The following is a 22332-nucleotide window of genomic DNA, read 5'->3' as shown; positions in this document are numbered from 1 at the left end:
ATAATAAGGAGAAAAGATGATGATGATTTTGGTTTGGCTGCTGTATTCATTTTTGTAGTGACTTATTCAATGGCCATGAGTAATTTAACAGAAAAAACTACATTTTTTGTAATTTAATTACTCACTTTTTCAAAACTACATCTTTCTCTCTATACTAATTATCCACTTTTATTGTTCTAATTAAATATTTATTTATTATTTTTCTAACAATCACATTTTTGAATATTTATCTTTTCTTGACGATCATATTTTGAAAATTCCGTCTCTTCTCAAAGAGGTGGAAAAAAAAATTGAGAAGAAAGAACAATAAAATAAAATAAGATTTTTTTTTTTTTAATGATTGGTAAATGTACGGTATTTACCAAATTTTTTTGTTAAAATAGTTAGATAGATATAGGTGATTTTTCACCCAAATTTGCTACATTTGACTAGCCCAATATAAATGCTCGCGACCCAAATAACTGATCAGCTACAGGGTCATTACTATATAATTGTATTTTGTTGAGATGGAACAATGAAAGATGGGTTCTTTCGTTTATTATATACAGGGTCATTACTTGCTTTTCGTCTGTTGGTTGCATTGCTTGGTTTACTTTTGTTTCTGACTTACCTGATTGTCTATTTGTCATGTAAGCCCTAGCTATGTTATCTAAAAGCATGGAGTAGTTGCTAAAAAAGAAAAAATTATTTGTATATAAATGTGTATATTTGAAATTGAAGTTGTAGTTTTTATATTCAAATATACACATTACAGTAATCTCTTTAGTTTCCTCTTATTGTGCATAAGAATTGTTATTTGTATTTAAATGTGTATATTTGAATTAAAATGGCAGATGGAGGATGCTAATAGTAATAGTGGTGCAATTGATACTTCTTCGACTCCCACGGGTAGCCCTGCCCCTGTTCTTATGGATGAGAATAGTCCCGGAACACCTTCCTCCATAAATACTCAGAACCCCTCACAATCCAAGAAACGACATGTTAATCAATCTATTGCATGGGAGCACTTTAAAATGGTGGAACCAATTGATAAGGAGAACCCTAAAGCTTGTTGCAATCATTGCAAGAGATTGATAGGGTGTCACCATAAAAGACAAGGCACTTCAGCTATGATGACCCACCTTACCTATAACTGTTCAAACTCTCCACTTAGAAAACCAAAAATTGCCAAAGATCAAACTTTGTTGCAGATGTCAGTTAAGAAGGCGGTAGAAGGCACCCAACTAGGATATGTAAAGTATGATCCGGATCGTGTAAGGCGTTTGCTTGTTCAGTATCTCATCTTATGTGAGTTGCCTTTTAGTCATGTGGAGAGTGAAGGGTTTAGATTATTTGTGAATGGATTGGAACCTAGGTTCAATTTGCCTAGTCGTGTTACTATACAAAGAGATTGTTTGAAATTATATGAGGAAGAGAAGGTTCATTTGAAGGCGTTGATGAGCAGTCAAAGGGTTTGTCTCACTACTGATACATGGACATCCATACAAAACTTGAATTACATGTGTGTTACCGCTCATTTTATAGATTGTAATTGGGTGTTGCATAAGAAAATCGTGAAGTTTTGCCTAGTTCCCAATCATAAGGGTGAGACTATTGGAAGGGTGTTGGATAATACAATGCAAGAATGGGGGATTCATAGTATCTTCACAATTACAGTTGATAATGCCTCATCTAATGATGTAGGTATTGATTATGTGAGAAGGAGGATAAAGGAAAAAAATTCAACTGTTTTAGGGGGTGAGTTTCTTCACATGCGGTGTGCTGCTCATATTTTGAATATTGTAGTAAATGATGGTTTGAAAGAGTTAGAGGACTCTATTTGTAATGTTAGAAATGCAGTGAGATTTGTAAGGTCTTCACCGGCGAGGATGGCAAAGTTTAAAAGATGTATAGAACAATTAGATATTCAAAGTAAGAAAGTGGTGTGTCTAGATGTTCCTACTAGATGGAATTCAACATACTTAATGCTAAGTATTGCTGAAAACTACCAAAGAGCATTTGAAGTATTAGGGGAGGATGATAGTCAATTAGTTGTTCCTACATATATTGATTGGGAAAATGCTAGGGCATTTGTGAAGTATTTGAAAACTTTTTATGATGTCACAGTGATAATTTCTGGTTCAAATTATGTCACTGCCAGTTTATTTTTCATGCAGCTTTGTATTATTCAAGATGCCTTGAATGATGGGTGTCTTAGTTCTGATCACATCATGAGTACCGTTGCTGTCAGTATGAGAAGTAAGTATGAGAAGTACTGGGGGAGTATGGATAAGATGAACTTGATGTTATATATTGCTTTTGTCCTTGACCCGCGCTACAAGATGAAGATTTTGGTGTGGTGGTTGAAAAGGTGCAATGGGGCAATATGGGCGGATAAAATAGAGAAAAGGGTGAGAGAGCTTTTGGATTGTTTGATTGAGCAATATAGTAAGTTTCAGGGGATTGCGGTGTCTCAATTTAATGCGACTTCAAGAAGTGCAAATAATACTAACTTGAATGTTGATGATGATTATACAGAAAGTGCAGTGGATAAAATTCATAATCTCATCTCCCAACACCTTGAGAAAGAGAATGATTTTGAATGTAAGTCGGAGGTGGATAGGTATTTGTTGGATGGGTGTGAAGCAGCAATAAAGGACTTTGGTGTTTTAGGTTGGTGGAAGATTAATGCACCTAAATATCCTATCATTGCAGCAATAGCCCGTGATGTATTGGCTATGCCAATTTTCACTGTTGCCTCTGAGTCCGCCTTTAGCACTGGGGGACGTATATTGGATCCCTTTAGGAGTTCATTGTCTCCACTTACCGTTGAGGCGTTGGTTTGCACACAAAATTGGATAAGGAATACTCCAATTGACATTCGGGAGTTGGAGGAATTTGTGGAAAGCTTTGAAGAAGAAGGTAAATGTTTGTAAATTAGTTGTAACTTTTCATTTGTACAATTATTATTTTTGAAACTTACTTAGTTACTTTTCAATTAACTAAAGCTTCTTCTTTTGTAGATGGCGCTCAATCAAGGAATGAAGCATCCTTGGACTTGATCTAATATCTAGAAGGATGTTTGGTTTGGATTTGTTTGGTTTGGAATTTGGAGAATGTGCCTATGTGGTTATTTTGGATTTGTAATGTCTTGGAATATTTGTTTATTTGGATTTGTTTGGTTGTAGAATTTGAAGTATGTGCCTATGTGGTTATTTTGGATTTGTAATGTCTTTGAATATTTGTTTTGTTTATTTGAATTTGTTTGGTTTTAGAATTTAGAGTATGTGCCTATGTGGTTATTTGAATTTGTAATTTTTTGCTTTTGAATTTGGTTATTTTGGATTTGTAATGTCTTTGAGTATTTGATTATTTGGATTTGTTTGGTTTTGGAATTTGGAGTATGTGGATTTGTTTGGTTTTGGAATTTAGAATATGTTTGGATTAGTAATTTTTTGGTTTTGAATTTGGTTCTTTTGGATTTGTAATGTCTTTGAGTATTTGATTATTTGGATTTGTTTGGTTTTGGAATTTGGAGTATGTGGATTTGTTTGGTTTTGGAATTTAGAATATGTTTGGATTAGTAATTTTTTGGTTTTGAATTTGGTTATTTGGATTTGAAAAATTAGATTTGAATTTGGTTATGTTTGTGTTTTGGATTTGTATTTTTGTATTTAGATTTGTTAATTTTGTAACAAAGGACAAAAGGCTCAAAAAGTATTAAATTTTTTTCTTGAAAAAATTAAAATCTGCACAAAAAATGGCCCAAAACAGGTGTAAACCTGGCCCAAAATTGGTGTAAAAATAGCCCAAAACCGATTTTAACCCGGCACAAAACCGGTCTAAACCCGGCCCAAAACCGGAATTCAAAAGCGGTTTCAAACCGCCGGTTATAACCGCTAACCGGCGGTTATAAAAATAACCGCCTCCGCCTAGGCGGTTAACGGTTGCGGTTGCGGTTGGTAAAATAAAAATAACCGCTAGGCGGTTAGCGGTTTTAGCCAATAACCGCCGGTTATAACCGCTTGTACACCCCTAGTCTATTCCTTGGAATAGGTATTCCCATTGGAATACATATTCCTTTACGAAGAGGAATAGCTATTTCTTTGGGTAAATGCAATATTTTTTAGAAAAAACTATTATTTTATATTTTATTATTATTTAAAAAACAAAAAAATCAAAAAATCAAACCCTTAACTGGCTGGCCGGCCACCCCGGACGAGTATTTTGGGGGTGGCAAGTGAATCGGTGGGGGGCTGACCACCCATTGGGGTGGTCGGCCGCACATGGGTTTTCTTCTTCTTCTTTTTTTTTGTTTTTTTTTTTAATAATTTATTTTCTTTTTAATTTTTTTTTAAATGTTTGATTTTTTTTAGTAATTTTGATTGAATTCCAATTAAAATATATGTATTCTTACCAAACTAAATATTAGGAATAGCCATTCCATTCCGTCACCTTCTATTCCTATGAATGACTATTCATTTTCCTAATGGAATAGTCATTCCGCAAATCAAACGAGGCTTGTGTTTTTCCACACTAGTACTTTGATTTGTCGTAAAAGAAATGCTATTGATCTTCTACAAACTTCAAATGCTAGATGGCTCTCTGATCGAGCTGATATTGGTGGTTGCTTTGTTTCTCATTTCAAATCCATATTTACTTCTTTTAATCCTACTCCTTTTGATGAACTCCTGGATCTGTTTCAATGTTCTATTTCTGATGCTAATAATGTCATGCTTTGTTCTATTCCCTCTGAATTTGAAATTCATGATTCTCTGGCTAGCCTAGGTTTATCTAAAGCACCTAGTCCTGATGGTTTTACTACTCTTTTTTTACATGAAATATTGGGATTATATTAAAGATATTGTTCTACGAGCTATATGGAATTCTTTCAATATCATTTATAAGATTGGTGCTTCTACTGTTCATCATTGTCGTCCTATAAGCCTTTGCAATATCATTTATAAGATTATTTCCAAACTCCTTGCTACTAGGCTCAAGCCTCTTATGTCTAATATCATTTATCTGTTTCAGACAGCTTTTGTTCCTGGCCGCTATATACAGGATAACTCTATTTTAGCTCACGAGATGCTCCATATTCTTAAATCTAAGCGTGAAAGATGTGGTCTTATGGTTGTTAATATTGATATGAAAAAAAGGCTTTTGACAAAATAGAATGGAATTTTTTATTGCTTGTTATTCAAAAGCTTGGCTTTTATAAGAAATTGATTAACTGGATTCGACTCTGTATTACTACCTCTTCCTTTTCGGTTTTCCTCAATGGTAGCCCCTTTGGCTTATTTTCCCCCTCTCGGGGTTTGAGGCAAGGTGATCATCTGTTTCCCTTTCTATTTATTATTGGAATTGAAGTTATTTCCCGTCTGTTCTATAGCAGTCTTCGTGGTTTTAAAATTGCTCGATCATGAGCTCTTTTAAGCCATTTGCTGTTTGCTGATGATTTGGTTATTTTTACAACTGCAACTACTAGTGAAGCCTGTATTATTCAAACCTGCTTGGATAAGTATAGCCGTTGGTCTGGACAAACTGTTAATATCACAAAGTCTAATATTCTTTTTAGTAAGAATACTGCTCCCTCTATGATTTCTGCTATCCAAACTATTCTCCTTAATACTAGCACCTCTGCTACTGCTAGACATCTTGGTCTCCCTATGTTATTTGGTAAATCCAAAATGGCTGTCTTTTCGAATATTTTGGATAAAGTATAGGGAAAATTTGAAGGCCGACATTCTAAAACTTTATCACAAGCAGGGAAAACGGTTATGGTTAAGGTGGTGGCTTCTGCTATTCCCTCTTATGCGATGAGTACTTTTTTGCTCCCAGATGGTCTTTGTCATCAGTTGGATAAAGCTTTCAACCAAAATTTGGTGGGGATTTCCTAAGGACAAATCTCGTAATCTCTCCCTCAAATCTTGGAGGTCTCTGTGTTTGCCTAAGGATCAAGGTAGTTTGGGCTTCCATCATATGAAAGATATTAATTTTTCTCTTATCTCTAAACTTGGTTGTAAGCTATTATCAAATTATGATTGTCTCTACGTTTCTCTCTCAAGGCAGAAGTATATTAAATATGGTAATATCTTATATTCTCCTATTTCTTATAGATCTTGGATTTGAAATGGCATTAGATCTACTGTGCCTTTTTCTCACTATTGGAGCTTGCTTTATTCATCGTTTTAATTCACAGCTTCCTATTTGGTACTCTTCTTGGATTCCTACTTTGCCCAATTTTATACCTGAGCCTTGTTTGCCCTATTTTAGCTCTTCTTATCCTTTAGTCATTGCAGATCTTATCCATCCTTCCTCTTTGACTTGGCGGTATAGCTTATTGCAATTTCTTTTTCCTTCAACCACTGTTTCTGAAATCTTGAAAATCAAACTTCAACCTTTGTTTGATTCCATTATATGGACTCCTTCCACTTCACGTGCTTTTTCCATAAAATCAGCTAATCACCATCTCTTTTCCCTTGTTTCTTCCTCCTCCTCCCCTCTTTCCAACTTTTGCTAGAAGGCTATTTGGAAACTTAATTTAAATCATCGTTTAAAGCTTTTCTTTTCTTTTATTTCTTTTATTTTTTTTATTTTTGAGAAAAATGGTAAGGAATATTATCCCTACTAAAGTGCGCATCTCCTCTTCCATCCCTAATTCCCACAGTGATACTACTTGTTCTCTGTGTTCCTATTCGGTGGATTCTCTCTATCATCTTTTATTTACTTGTCCTATTGCTCGTATTGTTTGGAGACAATCTTTGTGGTAAATGGATACTATTGCTTTACATGTTCAGATTGGATTCAAATTATCCTTAATCCTAGCAGTTTTGGTATTCTTGCATCAGATATCCATCTATTTCAAATTTTTGCTGCCATTGCTTATGATAATATATGTTTTGCTCGCAATAAAGCACATCATGAGTATATTGTTCCAAATGCTCTTGTCCTCTCTGCTACTACAAACAGAACTGTTTTTGAACACCATTATGCTTGGGCATCATAGCACCCACAACCTCCTGCTCTTTTGCTGAAACCTTGCTCTTTTTTAAGATTAATTATGATACAGTTATTTGGGAATTTTATTTTATTTTTTATTTTTTCTGCACAGGTTGCTATTTGTAGGGATTATTCTGGTTCTATTATAAAGTGCTCTTCTCGTATTAGTCCTCCTTGCACAGCTATATATGGGGAAGTTTCTACTCTACTTTTGGCTGTTCAACTGGTTCTATCATTACAGCTCACTTCTTTTATCTTAGAAGGTGATTTTCTTACTGTAACTTTGGCTCTTCAAAAACTAGAACACGCACAAGACTGACGTATTGCTCTTATCATCTCTGAAGCTCTATCTATGATTCCTCCTACAACTAGCTGGTTGGCTAGTCATGTCAACTGAAGTGCAAATTTCTGTGCTCATCATGTGGCAAATTGAACCGTAACCAGACGTTACTCTGGCTGTATTCCCACTATTTCTTTTTTGTTTGGACCTTCTCCTACCTGTTTTTGAAAGGCTTCCTCCTTTACTTTTTTTAGTTCCTTAAATTGTTCTTTTTTCTTGTACTTAAAAAGAAAAAGAAATAGATTACAAAATGAAGAAAGAGAAATGCTAGACATCCTAAATTTTTATTTTTCAAAAAGTCTGTTCCCAAATGATGTGTCACAATCTCATTGCAAAATGATAAATCACATAAGATTGTGACACATCATTTGAAAACCAACTTTTAAAAAAAAAATTGAAATGTCTTATGCCCCGTTTGTTTCGGTGTAAAATAATTTATGGAAAATGGTTTCGGTATTTTCCGGTGTTTGGTAGGGGTGAAAATAATGGTCAACCGGAAAATGATTTCCGTTTGACAAAAAATGCTTAATAAATTTTCGGAAAATGATTTACGCTTTTTAAAAGCGTAAATCATTTTCTGTAGATGGTAGATGCAGTCGATTCTCTTTTAAACAACGCAGTTGACTTTTACGTTCAAGCAGTTGACTATTGCCGAATTTCGACAAGTCAGATTCCAACTCCGGTCGGTGCCGGAATCAGGCGACGTCCAGCAGATGTCGCCGAATTCAGGGGATACCATGCCAGATTCCGGCCAGACTGACCGGAATCTGGCCGGAGCCGCCGGATCTCCGGCTATATCGCCGGATCCCAGCCAATGCCGGATATCCGGCCAGAATGCCAGAGATCCGGCCATCTGGCCGGATCCGGCCGTTCTGGCCAGATCTCCAGCCGTCTGGCCGGGATCCTGGACTGATCCGGCCTGGATCTGGCCAGAACGGCCGGACTCCCGGCATCTGGCCGGATCCGGCTGTTCTGGCTGAATCTCCGGCCAACTGGCCTAAAACTGACCAGGACGGCCGGCTTCCGGCAATGATTGCCGGATTCCGGGGAAAATGGCCGGATTCCGGCAACTTTGCCGGAATTTGTATATGCCGGAATTTTTATATTATTTTATATTCATATTTTTTATTTTGTGAATAAAATTTAATTTTTTTAAATTAATATGATTAAATTAAAATATAAAAAATATTTGTAATTTTTCGTACGCTCCAAACATCGAAAAATGATTTCGATAGAAAATAATTTTTTTCTAAAAAATAACTTCTCTGAAACCATTTTACGATAAAAACTATTTTACATCGAAACAAACAGAGCATTAAATTTCTCATAAAGAGAATATATATGTATTACCGCATGAACCTTTTTCCCAAAACACCAAAGTGTCCAACCCCTCTTCCAACCAAAATCCCTAACATTCAGTGATGTACTGGTAACGAATAAATCATTTTGATGCCGCACATCGGAAAGAGGGTCAACCCAGCCAGTGCATTAACTGTAAACATTTAACCGCCGAGGTCCCGCCAAAAACAGACTGCGGTAGGCTCCATCTCAGAACTCGGGGGGGGGGGGGGGGGGGGGGGACCTATACTGATTGTGCGCATCCGGACTGCCGGGTCATAATCGGACTATATTTAATATTGGGAGATAAATATTGTTGTTATGTTAAAATCCTAGTAATATTATTTTCTTAGTTGGTACATTCGTACGTCCTATAAATAGGCATTATCATTGTACCATCAAAAACAACTTAATATAGACAAAATGTAGTCCCATAGGCCATAGGGTATTAACAAGGGTGTACATTAGGCTTTAAGTTTATTACCAGCAACTTTTTGTTTTCAACTTTTTTTCTCAATTTAATGAGTTAAATAACTTTTTGTTTCTTTATTTAAACGCATTCTATAATATATTTCCTTATCAATTTTTTATATTATTTAAATGTTATTTTAATTAAATGTTAAGAGAAAGATAAATTATTTTAATATTATTTCAAATAAACTATAGAAGGATGAGAAAGGAAAAATAATTTTTTTTTATATTAAAATAATTCTAAGGGAACTACTTTTGCTTCCCTAGATGTATGGTATAACTTTTGGTTCTCTTAATGTTTCATTTCTTGAAGGAACATTAAAGAAATCTGATTCAAATGGTTTTTATAAAGTTTTTTTTACATGTAGATAAAATAATAAGATTCAGGAAAGCTACTGCTAGTGCTCTAAGACTAGGACATCTTAAATTTTTATTTTTCTTCACTTTTTTCTATTCTCTAAAATTATATTTCTGTTTTACTCTATTATTTCATATGTTTTCTTTCTTATTTTAACATTATAAATTCAAATACGAAACATAAAAGCAAAGTAATATATATAACATACCTCCATCCAAGATAGTTCAAATGATTTTCGCAAAACTAATAAGGAAATTTGGTTAAAACTCTCTTAATTTTCTTGTGATTTCAATATTCTCAGTTTTTAAACTGGACTTTCAACTCTATAGGCTTTTCACATTTTTTATTTTATTTATTTCGTCCAAGACTGCTTACGAGGCATTCACTCACGTGACCAGTTTTGTCACGTTGCATGTCACATGTTAAAAAGAATACCAAAATTCAACAGACAAAAACATTTGGGGGATCGAGGGATGGTAAACCACAACTCTACCTCGTAAGAGGAGGCGACCACACCCAACAATGGGTGGCTCGTGTGCCATTCTCAATGAAGGGGTGGCTCATTAAAGGGCGGCTCACACTCCCATCCTCCCATCAAGTGTGGCTCCACCCCATTGCTATAGATGACTTCGCGAGCTAAGCTGGTCGCCGTCACTTCTCATTTTTCAAATTTTGATGTTTTTTAATAAATTAATAAATTGTTTTGTTAACAGGTGACATGGAAAAAATGCTTACCTGACATTAACTAAACAGTTTTAGATGTAAATGAGTGAACTGAAACACCTAAGAAAATAAAAGCCGGAACTAAAATAAACCAAATTTCATAAAATAATATATGAAAAATGCTCAATCCTTGTTGCAATCAAATAACAATATAACTAATAAAAAATTTGACTAATCTAAATTAGTAGGCTTTGATATTTAATATGCGTAATACTATACACCACTCTCATCATCTCAAAAGCCTATGTGGCGTGGTCCCCATAGCACTTGGAATCACGCCACATAAGTTTTGGGGTAAAGAGTGACGAGAGTGATAAATAGAAGGGAAAATTACACTATTGCTTCATGTGGTTGGCCTAAATTACAAATTACTTCCTGTCGTATTAAAATTGATTTAGAGATCCTTGTGGTTTGCCTAATTTACAAATCGCTTACTGGAGTCAAACTTCGTTAAAAGTTTTAAAAAATTCTGCTAGACGTCACGTCAGCACCAATAAAATGGCTACACATATTACTATTATTAATAAAATATAAATAAATAAAACTTAAAAAACTATATATATAATATTAAAAAAAAAAATTTCAAACAAGGAAAAATTGGTGGCCAAGCCACCCTCGACTACCACTGCGCCACCCCCCATTGGCCGGGTGAAATGAAAAAAGGTACAAAGATATATATAGGGGAATACAAAAAAATAAAATAAACAAAAGGAAAAAAGAAGATAGATCGGTGCAATAGAGCTACCCCATTGCAGCCTTATTACACAGAACAAAGATCTTATCTAGTTCAAATGAATTGAAGGGAGTCCGGTTAGTTTTATTTTAGGGGTAATGTTGTATTTTTATATTTTGATGGACAATATTACCCATTTAATAACACTAATTGAATCATGAACTCTAGAGAATCCAAATGCTACACAAGGCAGCATATTCGAGAGCCTGCTTGGGTCTAGAACAAATATTTAGACAATTCAAATAAATAGAATTGAAGAAACTACCCGATATCTACGCGAACAGATAAATCCGGAATAAACTCTTACATAATGCAATGCAATATAACAACCTTTTTAATGGGATCAAAATCTGAAAAAAAAAAAAAAAAAAAAAACCGAATCAAAGCAAGTTTCAAGTTTGAAGGAGAAAAAGCTTCTTAGGTTAGCTGACAAGCAATCCAACGTGTAGCAGTGTCAGCTTTCTTACGCACCCAATAAAAAGTGAAGAGACATAATTAATTTTGTTGAAAGAACTAAAACATATCCTCCACAGTAACAGAGCAATATCGTGAGCAACAAATAAGTACTGTTTTGTTTACTCACAAATCACAATGATTTATGCTAATTGATAAAAATGGAATTTAATAAAGATAAGACCATAAAGATTAAAAAAAAAAAAAGCATTTAATCAAGACCTGTCACAATCATTGTTATCTTTAGGCATTAATTAGCCCTGTACCTTACATACATGATATATGAATATATATATATATATATACATTAATCAAAGCACTGCTAATTATCTCAACCAAATTTTGGTTAATTGTTTGAAATTTTTCTATTTATTATTTTTAGATAATGAGAAGTTTTGTAGACAGGCGATCAATCAATTAAATGTTAATCTCGTATTAATGCGTAAGTAAATTTCGAGGATCAACATCTTCTAAATTTTCAAGTAAAATGAAAATGATTAATTTTTTGGTTTTATATTATTTTTTACAGATTTTGAATGCGTTTTATATTGCGATTTCACATATTACAAATGTAATTTTAAATCAAATTATAAAATATTATTGTTTTAGAATATAAATTTTAAAAAAATTACAATTTAAAAATGACAAAAAAAAACTACAATTTTAATATCAGGAAATATGTTAAAAAATATCACAATTTTAAAAATTAAAATACGATTTTACTAAATATTTAAATTTGAAATGGTAAACTCTAACAAATCCTTAATGGTCTATATGTCGTTTTATAATAAATACGTTGTCTCACCTAAACTTTTATATACACGCAGGGGCGGAGGTGCTGAGGGGTTGGGGGGCCAAGGTTTTTCCCAACAAAATTAATTAAAAATTTACTCATAATTTATTTATTTATTTATTATTATTATTTTTTTTAAAGTTTTGACTCCCCACATTTTTCTTTTCTCAATTTGGCTCCCCCAAATTGCAAAATGTTGGCTTTGCCTCTGTATAACACATTTGGATCATCTACAGTTGAAACGCATTGGATAGGATTCAATTAGTTACATTAGAGGGGTATAATTGTCCATAAAAATGTGAAATTATAATTATGCCCATCTAATATAACTAATTGGATTCTCTCTAGTTCATTTGAACAGGGGAGGGATCCTTGTCCCAAAATAACAGCTTGATCATTAATTAAATCATTTTTAGGATAACTTCACAAAAAAGTATCGAATTATACACCGTTTTGAGATAAGGGTACTGAACTAGCAAACGTCTCAAATTGAGGTATTCGAGTTTTCAAGCGTCTCACTTAACGGTACCCCGTTAGGATTTAATGAAGTACTCAAAATACCCATAATTTTTTTAAGAAAAAATGCTAGGATTTAGGTATTGGTCAGAATTTACAAAAATATCAATGCCTGAATTTTTTAAAAAAAACACAGGAGTATTTTAGAAAATTTTACAGAATTTAACGGTAAATCCTAACAGAGTACCTTTATATGAAACAATTAAAAATTTAAATACCTTAATTTAAAAAATTTGTTAATTCAATATCTTTATCTTAATACGGAATATAATTCAATAACTTTTTAAGAAGTTATTCCATACTTTTTGTTACCCCCTTGAAAAGAGAAAGGGAAATGCAAATGATTATTATTATAATTATTTTTTTTAAAAAATGAAGTCATGTCTGCGCAAACCGGTACCCATATGGGCCATATCAGACGACAGCCAAGCATCAAAATTCGGTCCGTACTAAGGGCCCCACAAGATTACATTTACTGCCTTTTCCTCCCTGCTCGCAACAGACAGTCAACAAACTCTCCCTCCACCTAATGACACATCCCGCCATATCTCAACCGCCAGATTCGTTGACTTGCCCCATACTGTCAGTGCCTTGATAGCCATTCATTTCTGCATTTATGCCAAGTGGCGAGGACGGCTTTGCGGCAATGTGAGAGGGGGCTTTTTGGTAAAGTTGGAAATAGACATGCGTTATGTTTCCTCATAAATCATAATGGTATCTCGGACTCCAGTGCACCACCCAATTTGTACCCCAAAACCGTTTACAACGCACACGCCGGTCTGGTGTCTCACCCTCTTCGTACTTTTGCCCTGAAACTTTCAGCACCCAGTTTTTGTTATTAAAGCCCCCAACAGATTTTTATGATACCCTTTTCATCCTTTTATTCTATCCTCTTTTTAAACGCGCACTCAAAATTTGAATACAGTACCACCCATGACATCTTCCTTTTCCTATAATTTTTTAAATTCAATTTTAATTATAAATGAATTAACAAATTGGCACTTGAATAAAAAAGAGCTTGCATGGATCATATTTATTCTAAATATGTAACGTTAACATTAAAAAGATTAATCTATAGAATTTATAATTATATCTTATTGGAGATAAGGATTGTTGGAATATAAGGTTATCATCTCTAAACTTTGTCTTATCTTTCTATCAAACAACAAATAAGAAAGAGGAATTCTAGAGTTTGTTTTTCTGGTGTCCATCTAGAAAGACATAAGTGTATTAATTTTTTTTACATATTTGTCTTTCTGGATGGTATGGATGTAATTTTTTATTATATTTATATCATTCTAGATGGACATAAAAAAAACATTGAAAATAGTTCTAACATTTCACGATAAAAAAAAAAGAAAAAGTAAAAAAGAAGAAGAAGACATGAACTCAATTTTAACAGTTTTTGTTAATATAGCAACATAACCCTTGGTTTGTAAAGGTAAAAAAATGTTTAAACAGAAGGGAATGAAGAATACGCTCCACTAGGTACGAGTGGTGGATGTCTAGTCCTTGGCATTCTGATGTTGTTACGTTGTCGTGGCCAAAACTGTAATTTTGTAACCAATCAGAGGGCATCCTTTAATTTCGCACTTCCCCGCTTTTGCCTCCGTGCCCGTTCTCCGACCCCAAGACGTCTCTCTCTCTCTCTCACAGCTCAGACACTTTTTGGAGACAAACACCCTCCCACACACAAATACACTCTCACACTCGCACTGGGAGTCTCCGACTCCCTCCCCGCCCATATGTTAAAAAACCCTAACCAAAACCGTTCTCTCCACTATTCACAGCTCTGCATCAAATTCTTTCTCTCTGATTCCCTCCAAAATCCGTAGAGAATGCCACCGCATCCGCCGACCGATCCTCGCCGGCTCGACTCCAAAATCTGGCGCGCCTGTGCCGGGAACTCCGTTCAAATCCCCGCCGTCCATTCTAGGGTTTACTACTTCCCCCAGGGCCACGTGGAGCAATCCTCCTCTCGGCCCGCCTTCCTCTCCCCTCTCGTCCTCTCCAGGCCCGCCGTTCTCTGCCGGATATCTGACGTCGACTTCCTCGCCGATCCGATCACCGACGAGGTCTACGCGAAACTCGTTCTCCAACCTATTAATCCGCAGCACCCCTCTCAGTTCCTTGAGGCTTCCAGGAACCAAACCGGTCGAAACGACGCTGCAGGAGAGGAGGATAAGGTAGTTTCCTTCTCGAAGATTCTCACGCCGTCCGACGCCAACAACGGCGGAGGCTTCTCCGTCCCGAGGTTCTGCGCCGACTCCATCTTCCCGCCGCTAAACTACCATGCCGAGCCGCCGGTCCAGACCTTGTCCGTCACCGATGTCCACGGCGCGGTCTGGGACTTCCGGCACATCTACCGCGGCACGCCAAGGCGCCACCTGCTTACCACCGGCTGGAGCAAGTTCGTGAACTACAAGAAGCTGGTCGCCGGCGATTCCGTGGTGTTCATGAGGAACTCGACGGGCCAGATGTTCGTCGGGGTCCGCCGCGCCGTGCGCCAGAGCAATGGCGATTCTTCCGCCAGGTGGAGCTTGCAGATCGGCGGATCGACGAGAGCAAAGGCGGAGGAGGACAATGCCGAGGGGTTCTCGAGGAGCGGTAGGGGGAGGTTATCGGCAGAGGCGGTGGTGGAGGCCGTGGAGCTTGCAGCACAGGGAATGCCGTTCGAAGTGGTGTACTATCCGAGGCCGGGGTGGTCGGACTTTGTGGTGAAGGCGGAGGTGGTGGAAGAAGCGATGAATGTGTTTTGGACCGCCGGTATGAGAGTGAAGATGGCAATGGAGACTGAGGATTCATCGAGAACGACGTGGTTTCAGGGGACGATTTCGAACGTTTCGGTGCCCGAAGGCGGGCCCTGGCGGGGCTCTCCCTGGCGCATGCTTCAGGTATGTGTATAGCTTAGCGATACTGTTTACTGTACGAGCATTTGTTTAGTTGATTTCTGTGGTTTGTATACTCTGTGATATGCTAGGAAACACGGATACTTCAAAAGGGCTGAAGTATCGTGTCGGATACGGATACGGCCGGGACACGGCCAGATGCATGTCCCATACTTGTCCATAAATATTAAAGTCGGTTGTCCTAGGGACATGGCAGGATACTTTGGTGATATGGCTGGGACACGATTGGGGTAGAATAAAATTTTCTTGACGAAAATAGAGTTCTAAATGTTTTATAAAATGCTTTGGGGTTAAATATTTGAACATTTGAAGATCAGATAGCGAATTGATCGATGTTATTTTCCGGATATTTTTGAATGTTTTGTTTTGAGGATATCAATGAAAGCTAAAGATGGATGATAGTTACTTTATAATCTAGATGTGTTTTCCCATCTTTTATTGCTTGAATATTAAGTTATATATGTTTTTTAATATTTTGCTACTTCTTATCTATTTTCTAAATATATTTTATATGTAGTTGTTAATTAATTAGCTAGTGTTGTCCCCTGCTTCTTTTGATACCATAAGGGGGTTACCTCTTGTATACATCTTGTGTACTATGGTTGCGCCCATTAATATATGCATTACTTATCAAAAAAATTAGTTCGTGTCCCAGCTGTATATCGAATCATAGCTTTTTAAGAATTTCCGTATCACCTTATCTGAAACTTATCAAATCCATGTCTTGTGTCGGTATTGGTGCTTATTAGATGATATATTTCTTTGGACTGTTTCTGTTTTTCATTTTAAAATGATTGATACGTCGTATTGCTGTTTAGATTGGGGCCTGGCTTCTTGTATATATGAGTGTAATTTAAAATTCTGGAACCTGGTCTTTTTAGGAATTCTGCAGTCTTTGTATGCTGATTGAGTAAAGAAAGAAGATATAGTGTTAGAATTCAAGGATCTTATATATCAATATAGGATGTCAGCAATGTAGCTCCCGCATTCTCTTTTTCTGCTGATAGAGCTCTCTTCTATTGATGTGTTGGAATTAGGAAGTCTGAGTACACTCTTGAGACTAGTGTGACCATCATGCGTCCGAAACGTTGTCTTTGGAATATCGGACTCGTGTACCCGAATTTGGTGGTACCCTAAACGTAAGTCGAGTTTAGAGAAATAGCACGCACCATGCAATTCATCTAGGAGCTCATCGATCACTGGTATGGGAAACTTGTCCTTGACCGTGATTTGGTTGAGGGCCCGATAATCCACACACATCCGCCATGTTCCGTCCTTGTTGCGTACTAATAAGACTGGGGAAGAATATGGCTATGACTGGGTCGGATTAGACCTGTCTCTAGCATTTCCTTGAGTATCCGCTCTATCTCGTTCTTCTGAAAATGTGCATAACGGTAAGGACGCACGTTGATAGGAGCGCTGCCTGGCAGAAGTGGAATTTGACGGTTGTGGGAGCGTGGAGGAGTTTAGCAAAGAGGTGAATAAACCGGTCCAAGAGGGATTGCAACTGAGGTGGGGCATTTGGTCCCGAAGCTGCAATTTCCCAGATTTTAGTGCTAGGAACCCATTTTGGTTGGACCAACAGACTGCCCACATGGCTCTCTTTTCTCAACACTTGTTCCATCATGCGAGCCCCTATCTCCTATACAGGCTGTATTTTGTTGCCCATGATTTTGTACTGCTGCTCTCCTACTGTAAACACCGTGCTTAAGTTAGAGAAATCTCAAAGAATGGGACACAGGGTGCGAAGCCATTGAGCACCTAACACCATATTGCATCCTCCTAGGGGTAAGATGTAAAAATCAGCTGAGAATGAGGTTCTGCAACTTTACTGTCACACCTGGACAGCACCCATCGCTTTTCAATCTTCCCCCATCTGCGATTCGCACCTCCAACATCGCTTCTATATCGACATGGCAGAGAAGTTGTCGCACCACCCGGGGATGGAGGAAATTGTGCGTACTTCCCAAGTCTACCAACGCAGTGAGTGGTTGCCGCTTGATGTACACCGTGACCCGCATGGTTTGTGGGGTCGTTTCTCCGGCAAGGGCAGCAACGAAAATCTCCAGTACCTCTACAGTTTCTGCATCCTCAAATACCTCTTCTGCATCTTCCTCTGCTGCTTCTTCATTGTCGATGAGGAAAATGGTCTTCTATTTGCACTTATGTCCAGCCTCTCGGTGTTCATCACAATTATAGCAGAGTTGTTTGTGGCGTCGCTCTGCGGCTTCAGCAGGGGTCAGTCGTTTGACTGGTAGTAACTTCGGGACAGTAGGTGCCGAAGGAATCGAGGGGCTGTTGTGGGCTTGCCTGCAGTTCTAGACAGAGGCTTGTGGTGGATTTGCCTCTCTTCTTGCAATCGGGCTAAGCCAATAGCTGAGGTGAGAGAATTGGGTCTAAACATTTTAACGTTTAGACGAAGTTCCTCCTTCAACCCACCGACAAAGCAACTGATCAAGAAGGGCTTGCTCAAGCTTGAAACTTGGGTGGCCAGCCGTTCGAATTTCGTTTGGTATTCTCGGATACTGCCTGTTTGGGGTAATTTTGCTAGAGTTTCAGCGGAGTTGTCGTACTCCGTTGGCCCAAAACGTGTCAACAAAGCCTTGAAAAATTCCGGCCACGCTACCAGGGGGTTGGCAGCCATTGCCCATTGATACCTTGTAAGGCCTCCTCTTCCAGATGGAACGAAGCAATGCGGATTTGATGCGCTGGCTGTGTTTGATGGTACTCAAAAAATTGCTCAGCCCGGTACAACCATCCAGAAGGATCACCACCATCATAGCGAGGGAAATCGAGGCGTAATGCCCGAGTGTGGATGAAGTTGTCATTGTGCCGGGGTTTGGGGTTGTTCCCTGTACCGGAGTTGGAGTCCGGGGCATGGGGTGGTGGAGGAGGTGGTGGGAGACTGCACTTAGCACGACCTTCGCAGAGCTCAGATTCCAGCAACTGGACGCTGGTGGACAGCCTATCGCATTTCATGTGAGCTGAAAGAACTTCCGCCATGTCTTTCAATTGTTGTTCAGAGCGCTTCATTTGTTACTTAGAACGTTTCATGAATCAAGTGAGATCTTGATCCATTTTTTTTATGCTTTTGCTTGTGAGTATGGACCATACCCCGGATCAAGGATGCTTTGATACCAAAATGATAGGAACCACAAAATACTGGAAAATAAAATAGAGGACTTTGATTGATAATGCATTTGATGTCCTTTGCTTACAGACTAGGGCTACATTTATAAGGACTGATTATTACTTTATCAAGGAAACGAGACACGACTTATTGTCTTGCTATATTGGAATTGGACTGTGAGGGAAAGTAGCTGTTAGACCATTCATGTTAGGGATTTATTGGTGCTTTCCATGTTGAATACCCGGTATCCATATTTGCTGCCCTTTTATTGTTGCTTGCCTTAGGTGATTCTCCATTAACGCTACTTGCCTTATGCTTACAATACTTGCCTTATGCAGTGCCTAACATTTACATTCCTGCAGTCAGGTCAGCTTATGAGCCCTGGTTGAGCATTACAATGTTGGACTGTCTTTATAAAAATGATCCAACATGGGGGTTGTACGAACTGTTTATACATAACATGCGTGCATCTTTGTGCATGCAAACACTGTATAACTTAATGTTTGGGTTATTTTGTGTGCTATATTATGTGTTGCTGATCCTTTTGAGATTTTGAAGTTTCCAAGCTTTGTTGCTCTTTTGCAAACTTAGGTCCTGATAATGATAATACATATTGGTAGATTAAACACATACACTTCAAGTTATTGTACATTTCTGTACTTTGGTTGTCTCAATTTATGCTGTTGATTGTAAATCATACATTGAAAGTGAACTGATGTTGAGCAGGGTATTGGCAACTTGCTTATTCACTTCTCACTGTGGAACTTGATTTGAGCAGTATAATTATCTTTCTAAGTTAATAGTAGGTGAACATGCGTTTCTAGTCTAGTTGCAGTGATGGTAGGTTATAAATCTTCAACTAGCTCTTAGAATTGTTGAGAGAATATTGTAATACTTGTATCACAAAATTTTCTTGACATGCTTTCCCTATTGTCTGTTTTTGTTTTGATAATTCTTTGTCTATATATCTTAGGTTACGTGGGATGAACCTGGAGTCCTGCAGAATGTCAAGGGAGCGAGTCCTTGGCAAGTTGAATACGTCCCACCAACAGAACCACTCCATACTGCGTTCCCTCCCGCAAAGAAATTTAGAGCCCCTCATAATTCTGGGCTGCATACAGATGGGGAGGGCGACATTTTCTATCCCGTCATGGGATTTACTAATTCAACAATGGGGCACTTGAGCCAATCATTTTTGAATTATAACACTTTTCCTGCTGGCATGCAGGGAGCCAGGCAAAATCTATTCAGCAAATCCAGTTTATCCAACTTCATAAGTGAAAACAATATGTGCATTGATAATTCCTTTGGAAACAACATGGTGCCAAAGTTGAAAACTGTGTCTACTGAGCTGAATATTGGCAGTTCACTGTCTGAAAACTTATCACCAGATAGCCAGAGTAGTGTGCACTCCTTCGGCACGGAATTTGTTGGAAACCAGTGCTGCAGCTCAACAAAAGTTGGTGCTAGTTGCTTTCAGTTGTTTGGTAAGATCATTCATATGAAGCAACCTGTTGAAAGTGGTTTCGATGACATTGGTTGTACAGAAGATGATGGGGTTAAAAGATACAGTGAAACTGAAGGCATAAACAACCCACTAGATCTTTCTTTGACTTACACGAAACTGCTTGACAGACTTGAAGTTCAATGTGAGAGAGCCTCAGCTGTTGAGGCATGTACTTTGTGAACTACTTGTTGCATCTTTGTCATGAAGATAACTGTACAGGTATGTTTTTATGCCAAGTGGATTTGACTAAACTTTTAGTTAATATAATTGCATTAATTAATACTTGTTTCCAAAGAAATTTTGTACAATTAGTTGTAGTGGACATCCTTCTGAAATTTGATTATGATTCTTAGGAGTTTGGCTTATTGGTAGTAATTAATTTATGATCAGTTTTATATAATATCCTTTCCATTGAGAGAAAATTCGAGCCTTGTTTTACTTTTTGGGTTGTATACATTTCTTCTGTTTTACCATGGCATTGGACAGCCAGTTCGATCCCAAAAGTTCTCTGTGTAGTTTCAATTATATTTACATAAAAACCGTACCTTATTTTTTTATTTTTTATTTTTTTTTTTAAAAAATATTTCAAACCATTCACACTTGATTGTATTGTTAAAATTGTGTTGATAATTGTTGCAGTAGATTGTTCATCCTATGCAATTACCTTCCCTTTTCCAATGTCGGGGATATAGGAAAGGCAGAAACATGATTCTAATCAACTTCATCATTTTGTAGTAATCTAGAATATTAGTTACTGCATTTTCTTGACAAAAGCATTGAAGTATAGAAATCTTGTTAAATTCTCTGCACATCTAGAAAACCTAAATCTTATTGCATTAACCTGCTCTTCTTTTTGCAACAGGAGGTATATGTGGAATTTTTGCTGGGGTTGGTATTGTCATATACATAGGTAGCAACCTTGTCTACTTAAATTTCTTGTATGTAACTTGAATATTGGATTATGTATTTTTGACATCACATGGCACATGCTACAGAATTTCGTTGGTTACTGTACAGTTATATCTAGGGCCTGCATTAAGGGTAACAAAATACTGTAATGGCCTCAGTGAACTGTGAAAAACAGAACGTTACCTATCTAAAACGAGCGTCTTTTCTCATAACCACGCTTACTGACTCAGACACATTGTAATTTATGGTATATAGATGGATATTACTAATTACTAAGCAGTGAAAATCTCATGCCATGTAGTCATTACCAACTAACCGTTTGAACTCAAAGAACTTGAAATTATCTTGGCTTGTCCAGGTTTCTTAGAGAAACAACCATGTGTATAAGACATGACTGATACTTTAGTGTGAGAATCATGAACTACAGCTGCTCTCAGTCTAACTCATTGATTGGCTTTAAAGGTTTGTATACCGTTCAATCAAAATTAGAGTGATAAACTAAATGTTGGAGCTCAGAGGTTTTAGAAACTTGTAAAAAAAAAAAAAAAGAGGTTTTAGAAACTTGGAAATTTGTTTGGTTTAGAAGATACAAATTTAATAGGGGGGAAAAAGATAAAAGTCTCTTTTTTTTTCTTTTCTTCTTTCAGCCATCATTATGCTTTGGAACCTGGTTCACTATGATGAGGAAGCTCATGCATCTTTTGCCATCATATTATGAGATTGAATTTCAGTTTCCTTTTACCACCAAGTTGACTCATTTTTTCTCTTTCCTCTTTACTGTAGGTACTTAAGGCAGACAGGCAGGCAGGAAGCTGATTACAGTATCTGACCCTTGCAGTAGTTTCTTTGTTAGGCTGGTTTGTTTTAGTTTTTCATGTTGGAAACTTGAAACTATTTCAGGCTTGGTTTCTGATGTCTAAATCAAGTGCTGATGTCAATGTCAGATGTTATGTGATGTTTCAAATTACGGTATTTTTCTTAATTTGGGGTTATTTGGTTGTGAATGGCTAGGGATTAACGCCTATTCTAGTTTCCTTGACAAAAAACCGTCAAGACTAATTCACATTGCTGTCATGGGAAGATCATTTCATTAAGCAATATATATCATGACAATGCATCTAGAATTAGATCTGATTGCATTGTTTAGGAATGTGTTTTCTTTCCAGTTGCT

At 37.1% G+C, this 22332-nt stretch overlaps 1 protein-coding gene across 2 annotated transcripts; it reads left to right on the top strand.

Annotated features, from left to right (window-relative positions):
* Nucleotides 1-14299: 14299 nt before the first annotated feature.
* Nucleotides 14300-22255, top strand: LOC133854081 (auxin response factor 17). 2 transcript variants are annotated; one of them, XR_009896770.1, is made up of 4 exons: nt 14302-15600; nt 19719-20471; nt 21115-21162; nt 21945-22255. XR_009896770.1 is itself a non-coding variant. In XM_062290112.1 (3 exons), the coding sequence occupies exons 1-2, from the start codon at nt 14545-14547 to the stop codon at nt 20430-20432; spliced, it is 1770 nt and encodes a 589-aa protein (XP_062146096.1). In that variant the 5' UTR covers nt 14300-14544; the 3' UTR covers nt 20433-20471; nt 21945-22255. The 2 variants fall into 2 exon arrangements, 1 of the variants encoding a protein (XP_062146096.1); XM_062290112.1 differs by lacking the exon at nt 21115-21162 and having other exon boundaries at nt 14300-15600.
* The last annotated feature ends 77 nt before the right edge of the window (nt 22256-22332 follow it).

This window comes from Alnus glutinosa, chromosome 1, assembly GCF_958979055.1.
Source record: "Alnus glutinosa chromosome 1, dhAlnGlut1.1, whole genome shotgun sequence".
NCBI classification, from domain to species: Eukaryota; Viridiplantae; Streptophyta; class Magnoliopsida; order Fagales; family Betulaceae; genus Alnus; species Alnus glutinosa.
The sequence above is the reverse complement of the archived record's forward strand: the minus strand, read 5'-3'. Positions and strand labels throughout refer to the sequence as shown.

Coding starts and splice junctions, on each gene's coding strand:
- LOC133854081 (XM_062290112.1), top strand. CDS start 14,545: ATGCCACCGCATCCGCCGACCGATCCTCGCCGGCTCGACTCCAAAATC. Junction 15,601..19,718: donor CTCCCTGGCGCATGCTTCAG/GTATGTGTATAG, acceptor TATATATCTTAG/GTTACGTGGGATGAACCTGG.